We start from the raw sequence: 26,080 nt of genomic DNA, 5'->3' as shown, positions 1-26,080 counted from the left end.
TATATATATACAAAACTAGGCATAAGAGTAAAGCCCAATTCTAATGGAGCTAAAATTCTATTGACAATTTTTGGAGGTACTGTAGCTGAATGATTCATCTTTCCTGTTATCCCACATCTAGAATGTAATCTCAGGAAATGAACGTTACTCATCAATTTATGTCACACAGTATTCCAATTTGTCCTGTGTGATTTAATAACTACTTGAAATATCAAAGTGAATATACTCTTGAAATTTGAGCTCAATACATTTCCTGAATTAGAATAAATTTAGAATGAACTTCACTTACGATTAATGCTGAGTAATAAATTAACAAAAAGTCTATAGTTAGTCTTCCACTTACAACCATTTGTTTAGTAATCATTTGAAGTTGCAACAGCATTGAAAAAAAATGACTTAACTGTATTTGCAAGGTATTCTCTTATGAAATCCTTAATGTTTGCAGGATTTTGCAGGATAGAGTCCCTTTATTAGCAAATGGGATTGCAATCAAGCAATAGATCCCATTCGAGGATGATAGCTTTTTACCTTTGGGGTCAAATTGCCCATTTAAAGGAAATTATAATGGAGTCAAGATTAGAATTATATTTCTACATGTCAGAATTCATTCTGAGAATGGAGTGATAATCTTGGCGAGTTTTCTCAGAAATGCATGCAAACAGATTGTGACAGGATAAAACTGTCTTTTCCTTCTTCATAGTTATTTTTTATTTAATCTTTTAAATAGCCAGCTATAATAAAGATTAAAACATGGCATGAACAAAATCAAAATTACATAAAAAATTAGTTGTGTTTCAGAGGACAAGGCACGTTAGCTTCAAGATACAGTATTGTCTATTTAATATGAAACATGAAATATGAAATTACTTAAGCACTGATGAATATCACTGAAAGATGTCTTTGTGTGCCTTTTCTGTAATGCAGTTACACATTAAATAATTTTGAAATGTTCTATTTTAGTATTAACTGACACATAAAAACCAAGTAAACTGCAAAAAATAGACACGTAACTCAATTTCTTTTGCCAAACCAATGTAAAGTAGAAGCCCCAAAATTGGCAATGTAAGATAATGTATTTAAGTATGGCACTTATCCGACCTAAATGAAACAAAATACATCATCGGCTTTTTCTCTTGAAGTCTCAGACCACCCCGCCTTTTTCAGCCTCCGGGGAGGGAGTCTTTAATAATGGCCTGTGTAAACTGATGCTCAGGCAGTGAGTTTGGAGAAGCGCTGCTTGACTAGCAATCAAACAGAGAAGCTCGGTTTAAATGAAAATCAGTTTGTGAGGGCTAGCAAGTTTTGTCTAACTTAAAAGAAAATGTCGTTTCTCTCCAAAGCTTTGAAAATGGATTGCAAACAGGTGATTGAAGCTCAAAGGAACTGTATTTATAGTGTTGTTTTTGGCAATACGTTTCACCAGCTGCCCAAACTTTCAGGCAGCACTTCCTTGGAGATGCAAAATAATGCAGCTGCAGCAAGAGAGGACAAAGAAGAGGAGATGGTGGAAACTTCAGAGGAAGCCAAGGGACTTCTCAAACCCAGCCAGCATCCAAGTCGCCGAAGAGTGAAAAGCCTGAAAGAAATGCCAGGACCCAAGACTTTCTCCAATCTCATGGAATTTTTCTGTAAGGATGGTTTTGCCCGCATTCATGAAATCCAGGTACAATTTAATGAAAAACAATCGTTGAGATTGATTATATTTGCTTTTTGTTGCACAAAGCAATTCTTAAAGCTTAACTTAGTTTTCTCTTTACGCCAATGGAATCTTAATGCTAGTTTTGCTACTAAGAATAAGTATTTCCTACTTTCCATCTATCAGCTATTCTGGGTTTTATATTGTCTGCTTGTGATGAAAGATGGTTTTTTTTTTCATTCTGAAGGAATATTTTAGGTTCTGATTTTATTAACTAAAAACATATACTGCAGTGGAGTGGCATAAATTGTGGTGGAGGATTAGGAGGAGACTGTTAATCCCTATACTTAAACTATCTGCAGCCTTTAAATTGTAGTCAGAGTAACATTAGCATGTTTACATGTGCATATTCCCTTACTTACAGCCGGGCTGCAAAAAAAAGGAGTGGGGAAATGATTCAATGTATGCTTGGATTAGTTTAAAGCTGCTGCACCCATTTCAGTGGGAGTTTGTTCCAAGTAAGATATACGCTTGGATTTTTTTATTTTAGTTGCCTCAAGAGTATTTCTGCACCAAGATATATTTTCCGCTTGAGACTGAACAGAATTGACCAAAATACTCTCCGTTGGTTTTCCAATCTGGTTGCAAGAGCGTCCGGATACAAGTCGCATTGCTGGGCTTTGCCCACAAAGCCAACAGCAACCTATTTCCACAGACTTTTCATCCATTCACCCCCCTCTTTCTCTCAGGGCAAGAGACCATTTTGTCCTTTTAAGCTTATTCTGGCCCCTACCCACGTTCTTCGGTATACCACGCTATTAAAATCTGCTGCTCGTCGTTATACCTGCTTGGACGATTTATATAGAGGGAAAGGGAGAGGGAGAGAGAGAGCAAGCAGCAGCAGCATGAGCTGCCGGCTAAGCAGTTAACAACCCCATTAGCAGAAGGCCGGCATTGTGAAGCCCTCCCATTTTTCAGCCGGCTTGTCTCCCTCCACGGAGCCGCTTCGCGCGCGCCCGCGAGGTTCTAACGGTGCCGAACCCCCAGCAACGGCACATTCCCCTCACGCGGCGCTTCCAAGGCGGGGGGCGGGGGGGAGCGCGCTAGGACCACCAAGCCCCCTACTATCTTTTCCGCTCCTCCTTCCAATTTCCCTTCCTCATATTGTATTCCCTACAATCATACTGTAGTCAATCGCTGGCGTGCGCGCGTGCGTACACGCGCGCTTTCGTAGGGATGGGTCGAATTTCGGGAGAACGGGTTAGGATTCCCCGACCGTCCTCTTTCCCCATTGGCTCCTTGATTACTATTATTTTTTTTCCCACATTTGGCTCTATAGTCCCGCCCTCATTCCATGACAATATGGTTGCCATGGAGCCGCGGGTGTTTTCACTCATCTAGCATTTGCGTACATAGATTCCTCCTCCCCCGCCCCCCCGAATCTTTGTTGTTTTTGACATCCCCATTGCTGGCAATGATAGCCTTAATGTTTCATAACTCTTGCTAAAGATCTCATATTTCTCAACAAGTATAATTATCCCATTTATGCTTTACAGAGGTCTATAAAATAGAGGTTAGCCACTGAGGAAAAAAAAATTGCATTTGATAAACAAGAATGGAATGTAATTAGGTAAAATTGTATAAAACCATTTCTAATTGCATCCTTACATGCCAATAATAATCACCCTTCCAGCAGGGACCATCTTTTGAATACGGGGCTTCTTTGGTGAAGGGAGACACTGGCCACCACATAAGAGAAGTCCAGCTGCATCATGGAGAAAGAAAGGTTGTAAGAAGGCCTAGGCTGGTACATTAATGGCACATGGTGCTGCAAGTAGGACTGGGCAGGGGGCATCTGGCAGCATTGGGTAGCCAAAATAATGGAGATGGTGGGGGAATTTAAGAGGAAGCAGTCCTGTACGATAACAAGGCTTGTGGCTGGGTAGGATCAAGGTAGGAATGGCTTGGATTGGGCTGGGATGTCAACTATTGACTGGTAAAATTTGGTAAATGACAGCAATTTGGGCTGCCAAGGATTGCAATAGCTAAGTGATGTGGTCACATGACATTGGGGACAAAAATTTCAACCTTAGTTAATATTAACTGAGGACGACCTCAGAAACACTACTGTGAGATGGATGGCTCCATAAGTCATAAATATGATTTTACAATGTCTCAATCACCTAGTCTTCCTTTCACTACCCACTGAGGGACTCCTCTCCAAGGAGAGGGGGTCAAAGTATTCTCCAAAGCACCAGAGGGCAGGACAAGAAATCATGGATGGAAACTAATCAAAGAGAGAAGCAACCTGGAATTAAGGAGAAGCTTCCTAACAGTGAGAACAATTAACCAGTGGAACAGCTTGCCTTCAGACATTGTGGGTGCTTCATCATTGGAGTTTTTTAAGATGAGACTGGACAGTCACTTGTCTGAAATGGTATAGGATCTCCTGCTTAGGCAGGGGGCTGGACTAGAAGATCTCCAAGGTCCCTTCCAGCTCTATTCTGTTCTTACTCTTCCAATTTGCTTTCTTTTCAGCTCAAACAAGAGCAGGTATTTTGAGATTGCTGGAGATGCATCTGTGGTCAGCAATTGGGAGTTTATTCATCTCTCATAGATAACTATAGGGATTGTGGATGAGTGAATAATTCACACTAAATGACAAGACAGTACACAAAAGAATCCATTGTTAACCTAGATAGTTTTGCTTCACCATTTTTATGCACATACCTTTCACTCTCATATACCAAATCCTCAAAAGGCAATTGCCCAAGGAGAGAAAATGGCAAAAACTGCAGCTTCAGATGGTAAATATAAACAGTATTTCCAATCAACTTCTGGTCCAGCCTTTTATAACAGTCCTTCTTCTAATTCAGCTGTTGATGTTGATTAAGTCCATTATAGCTAAGTTTTGTTTTCTACTTGATAAACAATTTCTTACTTTGGGTTGATTTCTAGTTCTATCTGTTTTACCTCAGGTTACTATAGGTCTTGCATGTCCATATTATTTAGAGAACTTTGTTCTTTGTTAGCTTTCTTGCTCCAGTTGCTTCCTCCCTCCCTCCAATATTCCCAATATTCTTCCCTCATTGTTAAAGACAGTCCACAATATTATCCATAACAATATCCTTATTCAAGAAGCTGCTTGTGATTCAGTAGGATATCTTGCAACGATAGGTAGAAACTTCTTCAAAGACTACAATAACCAAACATATTGAATCCATTTGTTTAATATGTAGGTGATGATAGTTGAGCACCACACTCAAAGTAACAAAATTTAATCAGATATGAATTGGTCCATATTTTAACTATATTGTCCACATTTCACTTCACATAACTTTGAAAAACTGTTAGCAAGCTGGGTTTTTTTTTTACTACTTAACCATATCCAAAAAATATTTTGAGCAATTGCTAATTGGAAAAGCTACAAAGATGCCAAACCACCTTTCCTCCACTGCATTTAACTGCTCGCAGGAACTAATGGTGAAGGATAGCATGTCAGCATTTTGAGCTACAGTAATTAGATGCTGCAGCAATTGGGATAAAGGCAATAATCAAACAAATCGGCTGTTGAGCTTCAAGTGGGGGAAATTGTCAAATTCAGGAGCTAGAAGGCAAGATGAGACAGTAGTTCCTGGGAAAATAGGCTGGCCAGAGGTCTACAGAGATACAATTCTGCAAAGGAAACAACAGCTTTCCTCTTACGTCTAAAAACTGCAATAGAACAAAAAGAGAAAAAATGACTCAGTTTTTTCAAAACTAGGAAGTGTTATATGATGAAATAGACCAAAGCTATTTTTGAATTAGCAGACAACTCTGCTTGGTTGTATATTTGTGATTTTAAAAGATGCCTAATCAAATGTAACCAATCTTTTCAAATTTGTTAGTACAACTTTACATCTAAATAGAGAAACTGTTGTTCAACTGTTTATTAGAAGCTGCTGAAAGTGGTATTAAGCAAGAACGACTCTGCGCAATAATGTTTAGCTTTTCCCCCCTGAAAAGTCATTTCATAAATTAGTATGCTTAACTTTTAATATAATTCTATTTGTGTACAGTGGATAAAAGAAAAATCTGAACCCTGCACTTAAATGATAGTTTGATATACAAAATGTACTCTGCATTATGACATACGTGAAAGGTAGAGGGAATTTAGTGGTTTCACAATGAAAGTTCTGTTCGTAGTAACCTGACTCCAACATTAAGTTAGGGTGTAACATCTATGACTGGAACTTTGTCGGTTAAAGTGGCACAACATTGCTTCAGAGGAGCTGTATTCTTCATTGATTGGATTATGAAAACATAATGGTTTTCCTTGCTTCTACCCACCCAAGTCTGTATATCTGTGTCCAAAATATTATGTAATGCCAAAAAGGAAAGCTTATGTTTTAAAAAAAACAGTTTCTAAACTAACAGATTCTGCAGCCTGAATAAATTTGAAAGAGTCTGATCTAAGCTGACAGGCTATAAAAAAACCAAAGCTCATATTAAAGTCTTAAAGGGCAGAGCAGGAATGCCCTCTGAAGCTACAGTCTGATTGATCTGCAGATGTCACAATCTTGTTAACTAATTTATCAATATGGCCCAACACTCACAATTTTACAGTCTGGTATTCAATGCCCAGGAAAGTCCACAGATGTTTGTGGTTAATGAAGCAGGCAAAAGACAGTCCTACAAGTATACTGTCAGTTTTTGTGGCGTCCAGCCCAAGATTTGGGGCCAAGAAATACTAGTTTCAAAAAATCATCCCCTCTCAGGCCAATAGAAGGCTATATTATTTATCTCATCAAACCACTAATGGCATCCTCCCACATAATACAGCCTTTTTGCATCTATCAACCTGTTGATTTCAGTAAATAGCCGTGACTCAAACCCTAGTGCCTAGGTCTCATGCAGCATACATGAGACACTTTTTGGATGGCCGCCATTTGAATTATGGTAAAAGGAAATTGGGGACAGTATAACTTTAAAGATAGTCCTCAACTTACAACAATTCATTTAATGACCTTTCAATTTATGATGGTGCTGAAAATAATGATTTATGACCAGTCCTCACACTTAAGACTGTCACAGTGTCCCCATGGTCACATGATAAAAATCTGGCTACTTGGCAACTAGCATGTATTTACAATAGTTGCAGCATCTGGTGTATGTGTGTGTGACATGAGCACCATTTGCAACCTTCTCAGGGAGCAACAAGCAAAGTCAATGTGGGAAGCCAGATTTTCTTAATGATGATGGCAAAAAAGTTCCTAAAATCAGGTGTGTCTCACTTAACTGTATCGCTTAGCAATAGGTTCCAGTCCCAATTGTGGTCATAAATTGAGAGCAACCTGTACAGTAGTTGGATTTGCACACTTCAATAGTTAGTGGTTCAGTGTATTGTGTGAACCTAGCCTGTGAAATTAATTTATATTTAATGTTTTGTGAGTTCCTTTATGGATTTCAAGTTGATATGTATTCCGACATCTCAAAGATTGAGTTTGTTCAGTATAAATTCCTAAGAAATATTGTTCAAATGCTTTGGTGTGTGCTTGGTGTTTTTCATATGGAACATTATATATATATATATATATAGTGTTTGTGTGCGTGCGCACATTGGTTACTGCACGGATTAATCCCTGCAGTTTACTTGGAAAAGTTTTTTTTCTGAAATAGTTTGTCATTACCTCCTTCCAATGGCTGAAAGAGAGTGACAGGTCCAAAGTTACCCAGGCCCAAAGGCTGGTTTTATGCCTAAGGCAGGACCAAACTCATGGTCTGCTGATTTCTGGACTGATGTCATAACCATATAACTGGCTATCTTCATATTTTTGGTTAAGTCTTGATATTTTCCTTGTCTATATGCATTAGTTAATCTTTTTATCTCAAAATGGAAAAAAGGACTGGAGAAGAAGTTATATACCATTACGGCTTCTCTCCTGGTACACTAATGACAGCGATGTACTTAATCAGGAAGAACCTCAGATAACAAATATTTGATATTTAAATTGAGCATAGCTTAATTTAAATTTACCAGTGTCTCCAAAGAGATGTCTCTAGATGGAAGGCTGCAGAAAATCCCATATCATAAATACCTTGGCCACTGTAACGTATTCATGTATTTCACATATTTGCTGTATAAGTAGTCCTCAACTTATTACCATTTGTTCAGTGACCGTTCGAAGTTAGGACAATGCTGGAAAATAGACATGACCCTTAACCATATTTATAGCAATTGCAGTGCCCTCATGATCAAATAAATATAATTACTCTGAAAATTATTGCTGTTATTTTTAATTGCAGTTTGATATCATAATGCACATTAGAATTCAGTGCTGTATGAAAATGTCACTATTGCCAGGAATAATTTATGAGTAATGAGTAATTTATTCTTTTTTTTTTCCTCATAGCAGAAGCATGTACAGGAATATGGAAAAATTTTCAAGTCTCACTTTGGTCCCAAACTAGTTGTGTCCATTGCAGATAAAGACATGGTGGCTCAGGTTCTACGGGAAGAAGGTTGCATGCCACAAAGAGCTGACATGGATTCCTGGCAAGAATATAGAGCTTTACGGGCACGAGCTACAGGACTTATATCGGCGTAAGTGCACTCACATTTTTGGGGGGTGTTGTCAAACAATATTTTAACTTTATATTCTTCTTAAGCCTAGTGATGCAACTGTTCTCAATTAAAGTATTTTATTAAAGAATCTATTTATAATGGGATTATATCCCCAGGGACTGGGTATTTGTAAATACCTATAGGGAATAATTAATCAAAATAAGAATTTTTGATGCAGTGTGGTTTTTCAAAAGAAAGCCAGTCTCTTTATGAGTCATAGTATTATTCTGTTTTCATAGGATAAAATTGTGGCAGCTAAGTATTTTATAGAGTAAGAACCAGAATGTGCTTTAGAAAACGTCAGCAAAATTTTAATGGAACAATAAGTAGTAACACAAAGATTCCAATTCTGTAATTCCAGAAATGGAACATTCAGTTTATTTTGGTTAACCACAGAGTCATTTGTTGTTAGAACTGCAGTTATAGTCTATTCACCCTACAGACATTTAAGACATATTAAAATCAGTAGCATATAAACACAGATAACTTCTAGGATTATTCATAATAAACAGGCAAATTTAGTTAAATTTAAAAGATCAGCATTTCCTATTTTATTATTATTATAAAAAAGAATTCTGGTCAAATTAACTTTCAGTGATTTTAGTCAAAAGAAGACTAAAAGAAAACTAAAAAATGTTCTTCTCTCTCCCCCCACTTCCCCCCTCCCCAAATATGTGAATGGGAAATCGCAGGGATCAGCACAGTTGAAGTGCAATGGATGAGCCTTTCCAAGAAAACCTTAATTACTCTTCCTTACTCTTCTAAAGCTCTGTACTTCTTTTATGATTGATTAAATAGTTTAAAAAACATTTTATTACTTTTATTCTCAATCTACTTTTTATAATTTTCTATTGTGGATTTCAATCCAAACCTTTGACAGTTTTTTCCCATCTGCTACAGTTTTTAGTAACATAGAGTCAATGATACTTCGCACAATGATCAGATGGCAGCTTCCCATTTTCCAAACCAAAAAAGAGCTAGTGATATTGCCCCTTATCTTTCTCTCAGAAAAAAAAAAAAAATGATCAGACCCTGAACTCAGATGAAGATTTTGCAGATTATCTAGTAAGGTAGCATTACTCCCAAGAATATATATGTCATTATCAGCTTCTGGATCAACTTGTGGTTTTGCAGGCTACACGCAGTTTTCAGAAAGATTTATCTGGATATAATACTTCACGAGGATAAGAACATCTAAAAGAAATTATTGAACTGTTTAAAAAAAATGATTCTGGATTGTGTTTAGAAAAGTATTAGAATGGAAAAAACTTGATTTAAAAAAACAAATCCTCTGGCATATGCCTTCCAAATGTCATTTCATTACTAGTATAAGAGGAAGAGATGTGTTTCTTTACCTGACAAAATTCATAACTTTACACACATTCCAATAAAATGACAATAATAAGATTTAACGTTTAACATAAATGTTTAATAAAGCATTTATACATTAGTTTAATAATTTTTGTACAAATATTACCCTCCAGAAACAATTTACAGTATGGTTATATTTCCATTTACTGAAAATTTACTGATTTTGTTTTTGACAGAAAAAAGTGATCTAGATTATCCTTACCTGTTATTTCTTCTAGAGAAGGGGAACAATGGCTAAAAATGAGACGTGTACTAAGACAAAAAATGGTAAAGCCCAGTGATGTTGCAATTTTCTCCAGTGGAATTAATGAAGTTATTTCAGATTTAATTAAGAGAATCCATATTCTTAGAAATGAAGACGAAGATGGGGAAACTGTGACAGATGTTAATAGTCTTTTTTTTAAATATTCAATGGAAGGTAAGAGTCATCATTTTTAAATAAGGAATAACAGCTTAAACCATGTGATTATATCAGTGATTATTACCAATTGAAATCATTGCTACAACAATCAAACAAGAGATGGAATATTCTACAAATCAAGGGTAGGCAATCTAGAGGTTGTTAGAGGTTGTCATTTCCATAAACCCTTGCCAATAGCCATAGTTATGAGAGATTCTAGAGAAAAATAATTAACAGATGGCAGAATCAACGAGTTATCTAACAAATGGCAGTTCAGTATGGGTTGCAAAAAGCTCAAGATGGAGAGACCCAAACCTTTCAAAGAGAATCCACCTTAATAATAAAGTCACTAAGAAAAGAATGTTGGGGATATACAGGTCCTTGACTTACGACTGATCATGCAACAACAATTCAAAGTCATGACAGACTCTGTCCCCCCCAAAAGCTACATACGATTTGGTCGTGTTAAAAGTGCCGCAGTGTCCCTGTGGTTTTCGCCTTTACAACTGACTACAGAGATGTTGCAGCATCCCATCTAACTCTTTGGGTCTGTTTCCCACCCTACTGGGCCCCACATTCTTCTCACTTGCCTTTTGTAGATCTCCAAAACTCTGGAGTTTGGGTTAGGGTAGGAGGACTGGGTCCTGCATTGCTGGTCCACGTGGCGCAATCCTGGAAGTGGCTGTCATTTTCCAAGTAACCACATTGCATTCTGGTCGCTTGGAAAGTGGTGAGCGCCATGCTACACTTCCCTAACCTGAGCTCTGCAGCATACCACAGCCTTTCACAGTGTTCCACAACACTGTGGGAGGCTGTGGCACTCGGGTTAGAGAAGCATAACAAACTGTTATGCCACCATTTTCTGAGCAACTACACTGGAAGTACCAGAACTCACCCTTATCTATTCCTGTTGCATGGTATTGTTTTGTACATTATTTTGCAAAGAAAAACAATACATTCTGCATTATTTTGCCCTTAAAGGAGTTGCAACTGTTTTGTATGAGTGTCGATTGGGGTGCCTGGAAAATCACATTCCCAAGAGTACACTGGAATATATTGAAGCATTGGAGTTGATGTTTAGCAGTTTCAAATCTACTATGTATGCAGGAGCTATTCCCAAGTGGCTTCGTCCAATTATTCCAAAGCCTTGGAGAGAATTCTGTAAATCGTGGGATGGACTCTTTAAATTTAGTAAGTGTTCTTGTTTTTTTAAGATTGAAATTCAATTATCATTTATGTTAGCTAAAGGAAGTCAAAGTGTAACTATACAAGAACCTGAAATACTGCATCTAATTATGAATATTAATTTTCTTAAATTATGTCTAAAATTGAAATTAAAGTAGCTAGATGTTTTGCCCTAATTGTAAACATATTTACTGCAGCAACAATCAAAAGAGCCTTGGTAGTACAGTGGTCTAAACCACCCTTTTATTAAGAACAGCTGCCTGCAATTACTGCAGGTTCGAATCTCACCAGGCTCAAGGTTGAATCAAATTAAAAAAAAAACAAAAAAAACCCCCATATTCTAATCTATGCTGAAAAAAGTCAGAATCTGACTAACAAACATGAACATATTATTATTTGTATAGTTATGATTGTAAAGTTGTTATTTACCATTCTCAGCCTTTCTTGTAATGTAAGTAACCTTTATCCTTGTTTTTTTTTAACAAGCAGAAAATAATTTCCCAATATTTCTCCAGTATTCATTTTTTTTTCTATTCGGACCTCATGCTGTGACCCTCCAAATTCTTTCATGGTTTCTTCTTTCCTGCATACTGATTCTTTTTTTTTTTTTTCGGTGTGTGTTTCAAGTCAGTTGGACAAATTATATTTAGTATTAATGTTTAAATAATCTGAAGTGGCTTTTTTCAATGTCACAGCAAACTCTGTAGAGGGAGTTGAAAATGGAAGCGCAATGCATACTCGAATAGGCAAAACCTTTCTTCATACAGTATTTTAAAACACAGAAGTAAAAAACATCTCTCCTTTTTTGGCCTTCATAGAGTGTGTGGCACTTTTTTTTGAGAGCGGGTGATTGGATTTACTTTAGGTCTTAAGGAACCCTTTACTTTTTAAAATTCCTTTCATGTTTCTTTGCTAATGTTCAGAGTATGGATGTTGCCATATCACATAATGCCTGTTGAAGTGCAATGTTGCAACAATGTCAACGATTAAGTTACTAATATGCTAAAAATGGGAGGAATAAAACTGTTTAATCCACTAAAAATGCAATAATTTAAAATGGCTGGGTAATATAAAAATACAATTAGGCATTTGAAGGAATATACAACATCTGTGCTGAGTAGCTCTCTATTCCAAATTGGGAAATGCTTGCCAAAGAATATTTCTTTTGTTCATGCATAAAGCATGTCATCTTTATACGAAAAGACCTTTTATGGTCAAGTTGACATGGGAAAATAGACATTTGAGTTTTAGGGTTCCAAACTATTTTGGTCTTTAAAGATAAGTTCCAGAATTTTGAATTAAGTTCAGCATCACAGTTAGTCAGCTGGCACAGCTTAGTTTAGATAGAGTGATAATAGTAATCCACATTCTGGTACCTTTAGAATGGATTACTATCATGATATTTTGATTTTAAATAATATCATTGGACTCATTTGCTAGTATCAATTGCATAGTCTTCAACTTCCAACTACAATTGAATCCAAAATTTCTGTTGCTAAGCAAGACAGTATTGAGTTTTGCCCCATTTTATGATATTTCTTGTCAGAATTAAGTGAATCACTGCAGTTGTTAAATTTGTTACATGGTTGTTAAGTGAATCTGGCTTCTCCACTGACTATTAAGTACATGTATAATTTTGCAAGTTCTTGAATCTTATCATAATAGAAAGTATCTCAAAGGTGCTATTCCAAAAAGCAACTGAAATTTCTTGGGTTTTTTTCCTTGAAAATGTTTCACATCTTATCCAATAGACTTTTTCAGTTCTGGATAATTGAGAATCTCCCTAAACAGAAAATAAATTACTTTCCAGCATTGAAGATAGTAAGACATTTAACATTTTTAAAGCAATTGAAGGTAAATATATTTTTTTAAAAACCCTACTTTATAAACAAGCGATAACAGCATAAGACGTTAGTTTTCAAATTTTGATAAACATTCTTTGTTTTTTCTTCTCTTTTAATCATTAAGGTCAAATTCATGTTGACAATAAAATAAATGAAATAAAGTCCCTTTTAGATCAAGGAAAAAAGATAGAAGGTGGATTACTCACAACTCTGCTTAGGAGAAAAGAGCTTACAATAGAAGAAATTTATGCCAATGTGACTGAAATGCTTTTGGCAGGTGTTGACACAGTAAGTTCATTATTTATATCCTATGTTTCTGGATATCCATGCCCAAAGTGTCTTATAAAATACAATAAAATTATTTTAAAAGATATATTTTACCTTTTAATATTAAATTTCTTTTATACTTATGTAAGTGGATAAACTAGGACAGTATTTTACATAGTAAAGTTTGGGTTTTCTATTTTCATTATTTTTGCTTTTTAATGCACACATGAATGGATTGTAATAAATAATTTTCACTGACATGGCACATTTTGGGTAGCTTGTTTCTCTGAAGTTCAAGGTACACACACACACACACACACACACACACACACGTCATATGTATGTAGAAAGAGATCCTTAAAAATTCAACTGTATATGGGAGGTTTCCATGCAAGCCAGGATTTAACAGTAGACTGTTTTTTATCAGAATGTTTCTACTAACAATTATAGGCACAAAAGCATTTTAGTCTATTTTTATTTTAATGAAAGAAAGTTAAAATACAAAGCTCCAAAAAAATATTTTTAAGAAAAAAGAAAAATACAATCCAAACAACTGCATTAAAACTGCATTAAAAAAAGAAACTACACATAAACACATATTATCACCCCTAGCTGAATACTAATTAAAATATATTACAATAATATTAATTTCCCATCCGTTGAGAAATGGGGTGCCCAAATTTTAATCTACTAATTCTATTTGCAAATTATTAATCTGTCATTTATATACTATATTAATGACAAAATAGTTAACAGGAAGAACAATAATAATAATAAAAAGACAACATTAGAGTTTCAAACCCATCCGTTAACAAATTATTGTTATAATCAATTCATGGAAAATTTACCATGGCTTCTTATATATCCCAAATCACCCAAAAGTTAACACTGATTCATCCTGGATGTTTCTTAATACCATCTCTTATCAATTGTTGTCTGGTTAAATATAATGTCCAATCTCCAAAATTGGTCTAACTTCCCAAAAAAATCTAGATGAAATTGTTTTCCAGTTAAATGTAATAAATTCTTCCCCAATTTCTCTTCTATCCTCTTAAGGAATATCAATATTTATCACTTATTTTCTCAGTCAGTTTTCTGCTGCTTTAAAAGATACAGGCTTGGACTTCAGGGAGGCATGTACAATAAATTCTAAGTCTGTAAAATCCATATTTCTTTAGGATGGTGCCAATTTTGAAGGGGTGAAGGATCTGAGAAGAAATATTATTTAGATCACAGTAAATTGTTACATAGTTAGTGCAAAATTGAATTTTTGTGAGAGAATATTGTAAAATGCTGTGAAAAGATGTCTTTTTTTTTCCCTTTCATGAGATGGAAAAAAAATAATTAAAATGCCATTGTAAACTTCATCCTATGAATATGACATGTGTTTTGATAGCTATTAAAAGCATACACAGAACTTGAAATACAAGTCAATATTTGTGGGGCTGAATTAAAACTCAAAACTGAAAGCACTTAATTGTATTATAAACATTAAGAGAAATGGAAATTGGAACAATGAATGGAAGATGGAAGAATGGAAAAAGAGAAATGTCAATAAATAAGGGGGCAAGACAGGGGTGAAATTCAGCAGGTTCTGACAGGTTCTGGAGAACTGGTAGTGGAAATTTTGAGTAGTTCGGAGAACCGGCAAATACCACCTCTGGCTGGCCCCAGAGTGGGATGGGAATGGAGATTTTGCAGTATCCTTCCCCTGGAGTGGGGTGGGAATGGAGATTGTGCAGTATCCTTCCCCTGCCATGCCCACCAAGCCACGCCCACAGAACCAGCAGGGAAAAATTTTGTATTTCACCCCTGGGGCAAGATGTGTTGGGTATGTTCTCTGCCTTGAGTAATTTGTAAAATAATAAAGGTAGGAAACAAACAAGCATGAAGCAAGCAAGCAAGCTAGCTTTCCATAAAGCTGCCCCTTAAGGCTATTCAAAAACTATAGATGGTGTAGAGTTCAGTCATGCAGGTACTTATTGCTATTCCTCAATAGAACAATGTAATACTTCTACTCCAGGATCTGCACTGGCTTCCCATAGGATTTTGTATGCAATTGAAGGTGCTGTTATCATCTATAAAGCCTACATAGCATAGGAGCACATGTTGAGCCTCAGTGGCACAGTGGTTAGAATGCAGTACTGAGGGCTACTTCTGACTGCTGGCTGCCTGCAATTTGGCAGTTCAAATCCCACTAGGCTCAAGGTTGACTCAGCCTTCCATCCTTCCAAGGTTGGTAAAATGAGGATCCAGATTATTGGGGGCAATATGCTGACTCTGTAAACTGCCTAGAGAGGACTGTAAAGCACTGTAAAGCGGTATCTAAGTCTAAGTGCTATTGCTATATTTGTGGACTGGTTTTTCCCATTGTATCTGCCCAATGCTTGTATTAGGGAGGGTACGTTTCAGGTCCTTTACTTCAAATAAAGTCATTTCATGGGTTCTAGGAAGTGAGCTTTCATTGTGGTGGTACTTGCTCTTGATGCCCAACCCTGCAGGCTATTATAAAGCAGATTTGATTCTTTCATGAGGAGCTTGGGACAAGATGAACAGAGTACCCATCTGATGGAATATAAACAAAATTCTGATCTCCAGTTATTTCATTTGTTTTAATTATAATTGCCTGGGGTGGAATATTTTTGTATACAGTTTTTGTACACCTTTTGTACACTTTTGTTCAGTCATATAAATGCTATAAAACAAGCAATTTTAAAAGCTACAATTCTATGCAAAGGGAATTATAGTCTCTGAAAAGCCAACGTCCAAAAGATCGGCAAAACAAACAAAGGCTGTGTTGTCTGATAATTATTTGATACCATGTTTGATATACAGCTTGATTTGTCCAAATGTATATGATTGGTTAAAAATGAAAAATGCTCTTATTTAATGATTAATATCACTCACCCCTTCTTTCCCCACTTCTCTTCTCTTCCCACCCCAATTCCCTCCAAGACTTCATTCACTTTATCCTGGGCAACATATCTTTTAGCAAAGCATCCAGAAGTGCAGGATTCTATCTATAAAGAGATAGTTCATAATTTAGGAAAATATAAAGTTCCTGATGCACACCATATTCCCAACTTGCCAATGACTAGAGCTCTTCTCAAAGAAACCTTAAGGTAAGAGTATAAAAATGTAAGGTGATAATTATAAACGTTCTCATTACAATAGATTGAATCTAGACTGCATGCCTATAAGAAAAGATGTATCGATTAAATATATATATATACATTTTTATTTAAATCAAATTCAATTGATCCCATTGTCATATTTTCGTTGCATTTTTCTTTATTCTTCATATTGGAATAGTTTGTGTTACACTAATAGTTTTTTTTTAAATGATAAATGTGATAAATAATTTATGATTGGACTGCTATTCATACTTTTAATTGTAAATGGAAAACAGCTTAATTTTGGGAGGGGGGTTCTTTTTAATGAATATAGATGTTAATGAGAAATAGACACCAATTCTGATAAATACTACAAACAATTTTACATATTCATGTGTGCAAGTGTTAAACTCAAAGGCCACCAAATACTATATTTCTTTAATATATTCATAATCTTAACTAAATATTATATGCATCAGAATCAAAGTACTAGATCAACAGAGTATCATACTTGCTAAAGTAAAGTAAAGCATTAAAAGACCCTTTCATAGAAGAACTTTGTTCTACTGAGTCCTTCTGAGTCCTTCGGGAGTAGGGCGGTATAGAAATTTGATTAATAAATAAATAAATAAATAAGATTCTGTTAATATGTAGCCTTACAATAAAGTTGAATTAGCTCATCTGGTCAAGTTACTTGTCTGGTTTACCTTGGATTACTGATCACATTGCATTTGTTTGTTTGTTTTACATTTATTGTTACCAGATAGGATGATATGTTTAATGGTTAAACTATGAGCACTAGTTTTAGAAGAATGACATTAAAGCTAAAAATATTCAGACATATCTTTAAAAGCTGTTTCTTACATTTGTTTCAACCAATTTATATTCTGTGAAATCAGGATTTTATTATTTCTTGTTGAATTATTCAACATTTTTAATATTTTATCTCATTCTATTAACAATTATACAATCTGAAACTCTTCACAATTTCTCTAAGATTTTTTGTGATCCTGAATAATGTAATGTATCATCAAAATATTCCGAATAGAATGATACAGACACTAAATATTTAATTGACACTTACTTGTAGATTATTTCCAGTATTACCAGGAAATGGCAGAGTTACACAGAAAGATATGATTGTTGGAGGCTACCTGATACCTAAAGGGGTAAGTAGGGCAATTAATTCTATCAAAAGACTGGGGAAAAATAAGCTGCAGCTTTATTTTGGGTACAGTGGTACCTTGGTATTGATTGTTAATTGGTTTGAGGAGGCGAGCTGAGTATCAAAAACTCTTGAGTACCAGACAGATTTTTCCCATAAGGAATAATATAGTGAATTACAAGGCAGCCAACAATGACAAATTCTAGCTTGGGCATTGATTACCAAAGAAATGATGAGTACCAGGACAAAATTTTTGTGTCAGAATGCGTTGAATACCAAATTCTATGAGTTTAAAAGCAATTGAGTACCAAGGTACCACTGTATATAAAAGTATGAGCTAAGAAATTGTCTCAGATTTGATTCATTTAGTTTTAATATGAGATTATTAATTTAAGAACTGAAAAAAATGTATACCTCTTAACTGCCTATCCTTGAATTATGATTTATTAATAGTATTCTTATGTGAGAACTCTAGAAGAGGAATTTGAATTTTTTTCAGGCTTTTGAACCTGTTAATGGAATTCCTAATCAAGAATCAAAGCTCTAGGAATTTGGCTGAAAAACTATAGAAGAATGTCTGCATATTGAATATAAATTCATTTTACATCAATGAGTTAGAACATAGCATTTTATCTGGATGAGCATATTTTTCTTGTTTCACTTTTCCTAACTGTTTGTTTCCCTGCTCAGTAATGAAAACATCCTGATTCTTGTACTCTGCTGTTCAGGTCTTTTTTCTCCCTTCAAATCCCATAAAGCTTTCCTCAGATTGAACCAGTATGCTACTAGATTTTGGTTTAAATCCTGCTCAGTGATTGGTGGAAAACCTCTCCTGAATTTCAGTAGAATTAAAAATGTACACAGTTCTGTGGAAATACAGTTTCTTGAAAAAATATCAATTCAGCAACTTTCACAACTTATCCTTTGTGGTCAGATACGTTACATCACATTACCTTCACAATAATGGATATGCTGTTGAAATAACCATTGATGACAGTTGAACAATATCTGTCCAGACCCAACAAAGGACTTAAACATTCCTCAAATTATGACACTGAATAATGTGGAAAAAAACAGATCGACCAAGTCAGACCAGGAATAGTGTACCACCATATTAGAGAAAGCAATAAAACACACTCCTTATCTTTTATTCCTAATTCTTTGCCACATGGGTGGACTAGTGGCATTCCTTCATATTATGGAACTGCCATGGGATTTGGGAAACTAAGTTAATAATCAAGATTGCTTTGCAATCTGATTCTGAGTTGCTGGGGAAAGAGTTTCCCACTAATGATAATTCACATTTTATTCCACCTTCAAAATCCAATTCTACCATCAAATCTGCTTTGCCATTTCTGACCAATTGGATTTTGTTTTTTAAAAAATGTTTTCTTCATAGTTGTGCTGATGGAAGAACAAAAAAAAAAAAGAAGTAGACGCTTGGCCATGTGTCTTTTTTGTACTCTCTGATTAATTGGAGTGAATAGTACTCAATACTGACCTTGCTCAAGGAAAGGAAAACTAGGTTATTTGCCAGCAAATGCACAAGTGTAAAAATGCTGCTTATGTTGGGGTAAGCAGCCATATGAAAAGGACCCAAAGTATGTTAATAGTGATTTATAATCCATTGTGGACAGCAACACATTTTGAAAACAGATATTGAATTGCTAATTTGTATTGCTAATTTATTAAATCTAATTAAGGTGGATCTGATGAGATAGACTTTGGTTATAAATTCCCCCTCCCATAAAATACTGAGTAAATTTTAAAATAATGTTTTTATGAGGTTAAAACATACTGGCAGGTTTAAATACTAACTTGATAAATACAATTATTATTCTAATTGTTGCCATAATTACAACCGTGACTATTATAGTAATAGCTTACTCAAGGCTATTGTGATTTTATTCAAAATAATTTTCGAAGCAATATAGAACATGGTAAACATATTTGTCATACTGTTTTGATATTTGTGAAATTATAAAAAAGTACATGCACTTGGGGATTGATATATATATGTTACAATATATTTACTTTATTAGACACAATTGGCACTCTGTCATTATGCTACTTCATATCAGGAAGAGAATTTTGCCTCAGCAAAGGAGTTCCAACCTGAACGCTGGCTAAGGAAAAACAATATGGATAGGGTAGATAATTTTGGATCCATCCCTTTTGGTTATGGTATTCGAAGTTGCATAGGCAAGCGAATTGCTGAATTGGAAATTCATCTTGCACTAATACAGGTAAGCAAGTTATACCTACTAAAGCTGCTTTTGTTGAAAAAAAAAATTAAAATGTTATGGTAAAAGGAAAAACATACAATGAGCAAGCAACTACTTTTTTAAAAAATCCTTTAACTGCTTATATTCCCTGAAAAGCACCACTCCAACCATTTGAATCAGAGCTGAAGATGTTGGACTTCTAGCACCTTCTCTCTGTTTTCCTCCAAGCTAGGTGGAAGAGGCTTATGGGCTGTTTTAAATGGTGACAGGGCTTGCAGATAACAAGGGTGAATAGCCACTCTATTCAGAACTACTGCTAGGTCTCTTTTGGCTTCTTTCCTTCCATTCCTCAAGATTGAGGGAAATGACTTCCCTCTTCCCCCTTCCACTTATTGGTTGTTGTTATCTAGAATAACCTAAGAGCTATTAAACAAACATTCTCCTTGAATCTTCTGAGTCAGGAAGGTTAGGATTTAGTGCTAAAGCCAGAGGAAAAAATACTCTCGACCTTGTCTTCTTAAAGGCTAGGCAGGCATGGTAATTCAGAGGACAACTATTTGAAGTTTTTTCTGCCCTGGTTTCTTTTTACAGTCCAAACACTTCGTGTGGAAAAAGAAAAACTGAGTTTTCTTTGCTACCAACTCCAGAGAATAACTAGGCATTCCAGATGCCCTGTAGATTCCTTAGAAAAACTGGTGCTTTATGTGAAGCTGCTCCTTTTAATTCTATTTGAATTTGAATGAGGATGTGGAGGAAGAATCAACTGCATCACAATTATTATTAGCAATATGGTTAAGAACATTGTAGCTGAAGAGATGACAGGTGCTATCACAGATTAGAAAAGGAAAGAAGGATCTCCTGCATCTTCCATTCACTTTCTTCATAAGTAATGAGATAAAACTATATAAAACGAAGGGCCAGCAGGTCCTTTCGGTAAATCTAGCACAACAAAAGCTACTTTCCTCTCTGAATCCTTGTACTGAAACTGTGCATCAATCTTCTCAGAAGCATGCCAAAAGAATGTGAGTTTCTAGGCAACCTTCCATTAAGTGTCTGAACATCAGGTACTTGATTCTCCCCTATCCAAGAATACAGGTAATGCTTGCTATCCATAGTTTCATTATTCAAGGTTTTACATATCTATGATAAAAAGAGACATGACTTTGGTATATGTGTAATTTATCTGCTACTTAACTGCAGTTTTGGCCTTCGGGTGGGTTTTTTATTATTTGATGTATATAGAAAATGGATAATGGGCTTCCATGCACCTAGAATGTAGTTTGTTAAGGATTAGGGTTAGGCTATCTAAGAGCTGTGGTGGCACAGTGGTTAGAATGCAGTACTGCAGGCTACTTCTGCTGACTGCTGGCTGCCTGCAATTTGGCAGTTCGAGTCTCACCACCTCAAGGTTGACTCAGCCTTCCATTCTTCCAAGGTTGGTAAAAATGAGGACCCAGATTGTTGGGGGCAATATGCTGAGTCTGTAAACCTCTTAGAGAGGGCTGAAAAGCATTGTGAAGCAGTATATAAGTGCTATTCCCATTGCTATTCAGTGTACTAATATTGCCCCTCCTTGCTTGGTCAAAAGAGTGAAAATGGCTTCCTTGTACCAGCTGACCTTTTTTTCCTATTTGCTGAGCTGGCAGTGCCATTTATGGTTCATGCTAGCTTTCCACATGCATGTTTCATGTTATTTAACAATCTCATTGGAGGGGATCTCTTAGTTTTATTGCTGCATCCTGACATGCCCTGCAATCTCTATCATGCCTCTGGATGCTCCCACTGCTTGCAAACTGCTTATGATTCATTTCAGATGTCATGATTGGTTTGTATTAACATTTATGCTCACTATCACGATCAAGAAATCCCTCTACTGAGACTGTGAAAGAAGCCAGCTTGAGCCTCTGTGACACAAGTGGGGCAACTCCTTCAGTTCCCAGCAAATTAAGTCAATGCATAGAAGAAGACAGAGTCAGTTTGATTAAAGCGTCAGGCTAGAAGCAGGAGACTGTAGCTCTAATTCCACCTCAGGTACGAAGCCAGATGGGGGACCCTGTACCAGTCAGTCTGTCTTAGCCCTAGGAAGCTAGCAATGCCATGCCACTTCTGAAAAACCTTGCCAAGAAAACTGCAGGGACTTATCCAGGGAGTTGCTAGGGTTCAAAAACAGACCCAAAGGCACATAAATAGAACCAAAAATAGAAGAAGACAGCAAGCTGCTGTGAGGAAGTCATAGAGCCCTTGAACCTAGGCTGATCCAGTGAGATCTGCTTTGATCAAGGGAGAAAGAAGAAAGAATAAATGTAGATAAATTGCATAGAGCAATTCAATTCAGATTAATTACATCCTAAGGCAGATACAATCTAAATATCTGTATGTATGTGTGTCTGAATAAGAGAAAAACATTAATAATGGAGTCTAAAAATAATTAAGAACAAAGTTACTAAAATAAATCCAAATAAAATACTATTAGAAGAAGTTCCAATCTTAAGTAATGGCACCATGTATCTTACAAATGACAGAACAGAACTATGCAACTTGAGATGTTATTTTTACCTGGAAATGTCTTCAAGGCAGAATATATATATAAGAGTCTGTCTAGTCCTTATGTAGGAAACACTATACTAGCATATGGCCTACAATTTCTATTGAATCATCACCACATGAACATAACCAAAAATGAATAGGATAGGATAGGATATTTTAATAGCCCTTAAAATATCCAAAAAAGGACTGCTGAGGGCATAGTATCCAACCTGGCTAAAGTGAAGGCTAAATGTAATTGTAAAATTTTAAAATAAGACCCTTTGGGGAGCAAATGATAAATAATGGGATGTCACTCCTTACTTAAGCTTGTTTGAAAATCTATATCCAGTTTTATTGCTTAAGGGCAGCTCTAGCATTATCAAAGTCTAATGTGCACAGGATTTCCATAGAAAAGCCCAGCAACTGAATTTATCTAGGACTTTTTAATGCTATGATCATTTAAAGCAATCTCTAAATACTAATGGGGTCAGACCTACAGAGAGTAGAATTAACTATCCAGAAGGTAAGAAAAAGAAGCCATGCTCTGGCATTCATCGAAACTTTACTTGTTTCTCATTGTAAAGTGACATTTTTGACACTATTGGGACTATCATCTATGGGATGAGAAGGGGATGAGTACTATAGACTTTGGAAAGTAATCTGACTCTCAGCATGTTCTCATTTGAGGTTTCATTATCGGTGATTTTATACTGGAATGAAATCTTGCACTACAACAGCAAACAGTTTTTCATGTGCTTTGTCTTGTCCTTCCTAGATGGCACTGTGAGTCAATCTAATACCATAATGCCTTTTTTAAACCCCTTCCTATTCTCCTCTTAGCTCACTGGTCATCATATAGCTCTAGAAGAGTCACTACATTTGTTTCCATCACCCTCTTTCTCAGACAGTTAACTGCACTTTTTTAATTTTTGAAAGTATTCTATATACATTTCTGCATATAGCTTTTTTTTTTAATAATAGATTTTTTCCTTGGTCACTTGGTCTTTGTATAATTAAATAAATACAATGTATAGTATATCTTATAAGATTTTGACTTCTAAAACTATTAACTGTTATTGCTGCCTTTCTGATATTTCATTTTTATTAATCCTGATATTATTCCATTTTTCCTATTAGCTACTTCAGCACTTTGAAATAAAAAGATCTCCAAAAACTAAATCAGTTTTTGCCAAAACTCATGGATTATTGACGCCTGCTGATTCCATCAATGTGAAATTTGCTGACAGGAAATGAAAGCAGTAATGTTAAGAAGATCTCCAGTTTTAGCTTTGATGCAAAGTTCTTGAAGATTCTCTTAGCCATTATAGGATTTTCCTTCTAAGCTTTAGATGCTTTCACAGAAGCATATCTGTTTCCTGAAAAGTATTATACATAACACAAAATGTTATGTAAGTATCAAAATAATCCTTTTATATGCTCAGAATTTTGTTTATCTCTGAGAGATACAGTAAAGGCAACTAATGCATCAATTCACCATCCAGCATTTGGGCTGTGCATGCTTCAAAAATTATTTGGACCTCCCATAAGTACCTCTCTGTTATTCATTAAAGCTTGAAAAAGGAGGGTCTGCTTTAATGAACAGAAGAGGGATGTTGTTAAACTCATACCAATTATTCCTGAACTGTTTATGTAGAGCTCATACACAGCCTTGTTAGAATCCTTAAGCACAATATTCATTGTATTGCTTTCCTAGGAAACTTTACAAGAATCAACACATTTATTTTAGTTGCCTCAAATATATTCAAGTTAGTTACCCATCACTAAATCCTTCTCCTCAGTTTAAAAATCCCCCTGTTAAAATAAGAGTTAATGGTTTATCTATACATGGTTAAATGGTAACCAATTTACATTTTAGAATAGCTTCAGTTATTACATACCTCATGTCAAATCTATGAAACAAGAACATTCCTTTATCCGATGGAATATATAGTATTTATCATTTTTGCGTCTTTTCTTCAGTGTAATCTCAGAAATTTCTTTCTTGACTATGCTTTCTTTCCAAACAATGCTTTCTTTCCAAATATAAAGACATTTTAAAGAAAATTCTGAAATCTAAGCTTGTGCCTATTCAGAGGTCTGATCTTTATTTCCTGAAAAACTTTGGAGATAACATATACAATTTTGTAGAATTAAATCAGTGAGCAATAGAAATGATAAAAGAATCAATTTTTATATTTGTCCATTGACTGAAAATACAAATGTTTTTTTTTAAATTTAGTTTTCTTTTAAAAATAAAAATTGACTTTAGTATCCTTGCATTCTTTTTTTAATTGCTTTCTTTTATGTTACTCTTTGTGGGGACTACTGCCCTCTCTAGGATAGAAAGATAATAACATAGTTTTTGCATATTCAAAAGATAGACACTTTCTAATTGTTTGCACAATTTATATAGCTAGTAATTACCAGAGGGTTGTATTTGAGTGTTCTTATTGTGATAAGACAGACTTCAGCAAGATGATATTTATATAGTAAGTTTCATTAAATTAAACATTTTGTACTAAACCATTTTATGTCTTTTAACAAAACATTTTGCTACCAAAATGGAGCACACCTATTTAATGACACATTGATTACAGTATAGATTTAATAGGTAAAGCTTATTTAGTTCAAAATATTTATATTACTAATTTTGGACACACTTGATACTATTTTATTTGTTATCACTAATCTCAGCTTTGTACTTATTTTTCAAATGTATAAGAATATGCCCAACTTTGTCTTTATATCACTGGTTGGTCTCCAGTGAGACAGAATGGGACAATTGGTGTCCGCCAGATTACCATGCCCACTTCTATGCAGGCCCCTCCAACACAGCCAACCCACCACCAACATTTATGTTTGGCAGGCCCTCTTCTCCTAGTTGAGTCACCGAGGGACACTTCTTACTGGGTGTTTTGCTGCACAAGACACTTAAATGAGCCTCCCAGGGCCAGGCTGGGAGGTAGGAGAGTCCCGTGTAGTGAAATGCCTGGGAAGAATAATCAGCTGGGAGAAGGGGCCGGGGAAGGACTGGCAGTAGACTATTGCTGGAGTGCCAGCAGAGAGTTCACTGAACATAAATGCTGATGGTGGGTTGGCTGCAGTGGGGGCCCATGGAGAAGTGAGCATGGTAATCTGGCCAATGCCAATTGTTTTAGACCCAAGAGAGAGAAGTGCAACAAAAAATTCACTTAGCTTCATTATATAAATTTGCTTTCAGCAGATTCTTTGCTTGAGGGGGAATGAAAGAACAAGTTCTGATCTCAGTTTGGATATCATATGGACCTGAATTTAGGCTTTTGTATTAGCTTTTTAAAGACTGTAATATTTACTGGTAAAATTGTAAATTTACTGGTATTTTGTAAATTAATTCGTATTATGTAAGAGTTTTAGGAGGGCATATGTTAACAATACAATAAAATTAATAATTTTGATAACATTCTATGTGTCCCTTAAATATTATCGCAACAAAAAAATAGGACTGAGTAGTTGTTATATCAGGGTCAACAAATGTCTACAGGTCCATAAAAAAACACGATACCCATATAACTCCTGTCTGTTTCAAGTAATATATTTCCATTTTGTTTCATTGATCATTTCATTATTCAGCATTGTAATTCAATTAACTAATTGATCAATAGCATTTTATAATAGGGTATTGTATTCAGTAGTGGGTTTCAATTTCAGCTGCTACTGGTTCGCTTATGGGTGCGCGCTTGCTCACTCGTGTGATGCATGCGCAGA

General features: G+C 35.5%; 1 protein-coding gene across 1 annotated transcript; it reads left to right on the top strand.

The window, feature by feature from the left end:
* Positions 1–1,321: 1,321 nt before the first annotated feature.
* CYP27C1 (cytochrome P450 family 27 subfamily C member 1) lies at positions 1,322–23,590 on the top strand. The gene is made up of 9 exons (XM_070957106.1): positions 1,322–1,663; positions 8,029–8,219; positions 9,830–10,029; positions 10,993–11,202; positions 13,165–13,328; positions 16,263–16,429; positions 17,511–17,589; positions 19,628–19,831; positions 23,474–23,590. The coding sequence occupies exons 1-9, from the start codon at positions 1,322–1,324 to the stop codon at positions 23,588–23,590; spliced, it is 1,674 nt and encodes a 557-aa protein (XP_070813207.1).
* Positions 23,591–26,080: the final 2,490 nt, after the last annotated feature.

Source organism: Pituophis catenifer, unplaced genomic scaffold (genome assembly GCF_029215685.1).
Source record: "Pituophis catenifer annectens isolate HBS135680 unplaced genomic scaffold, rPitCat1.0.hap2 SCAF_1, whole genome shotgun sequence".
NCBI lineage: Eukaryota > Metazoa > Chordata > Lepidosauria > Squamata > Colubridae > Pituophis > Pituophis catenifer.
This window is presented reverse-complemented; position numbering and strand designations above follow the sequence as displayed.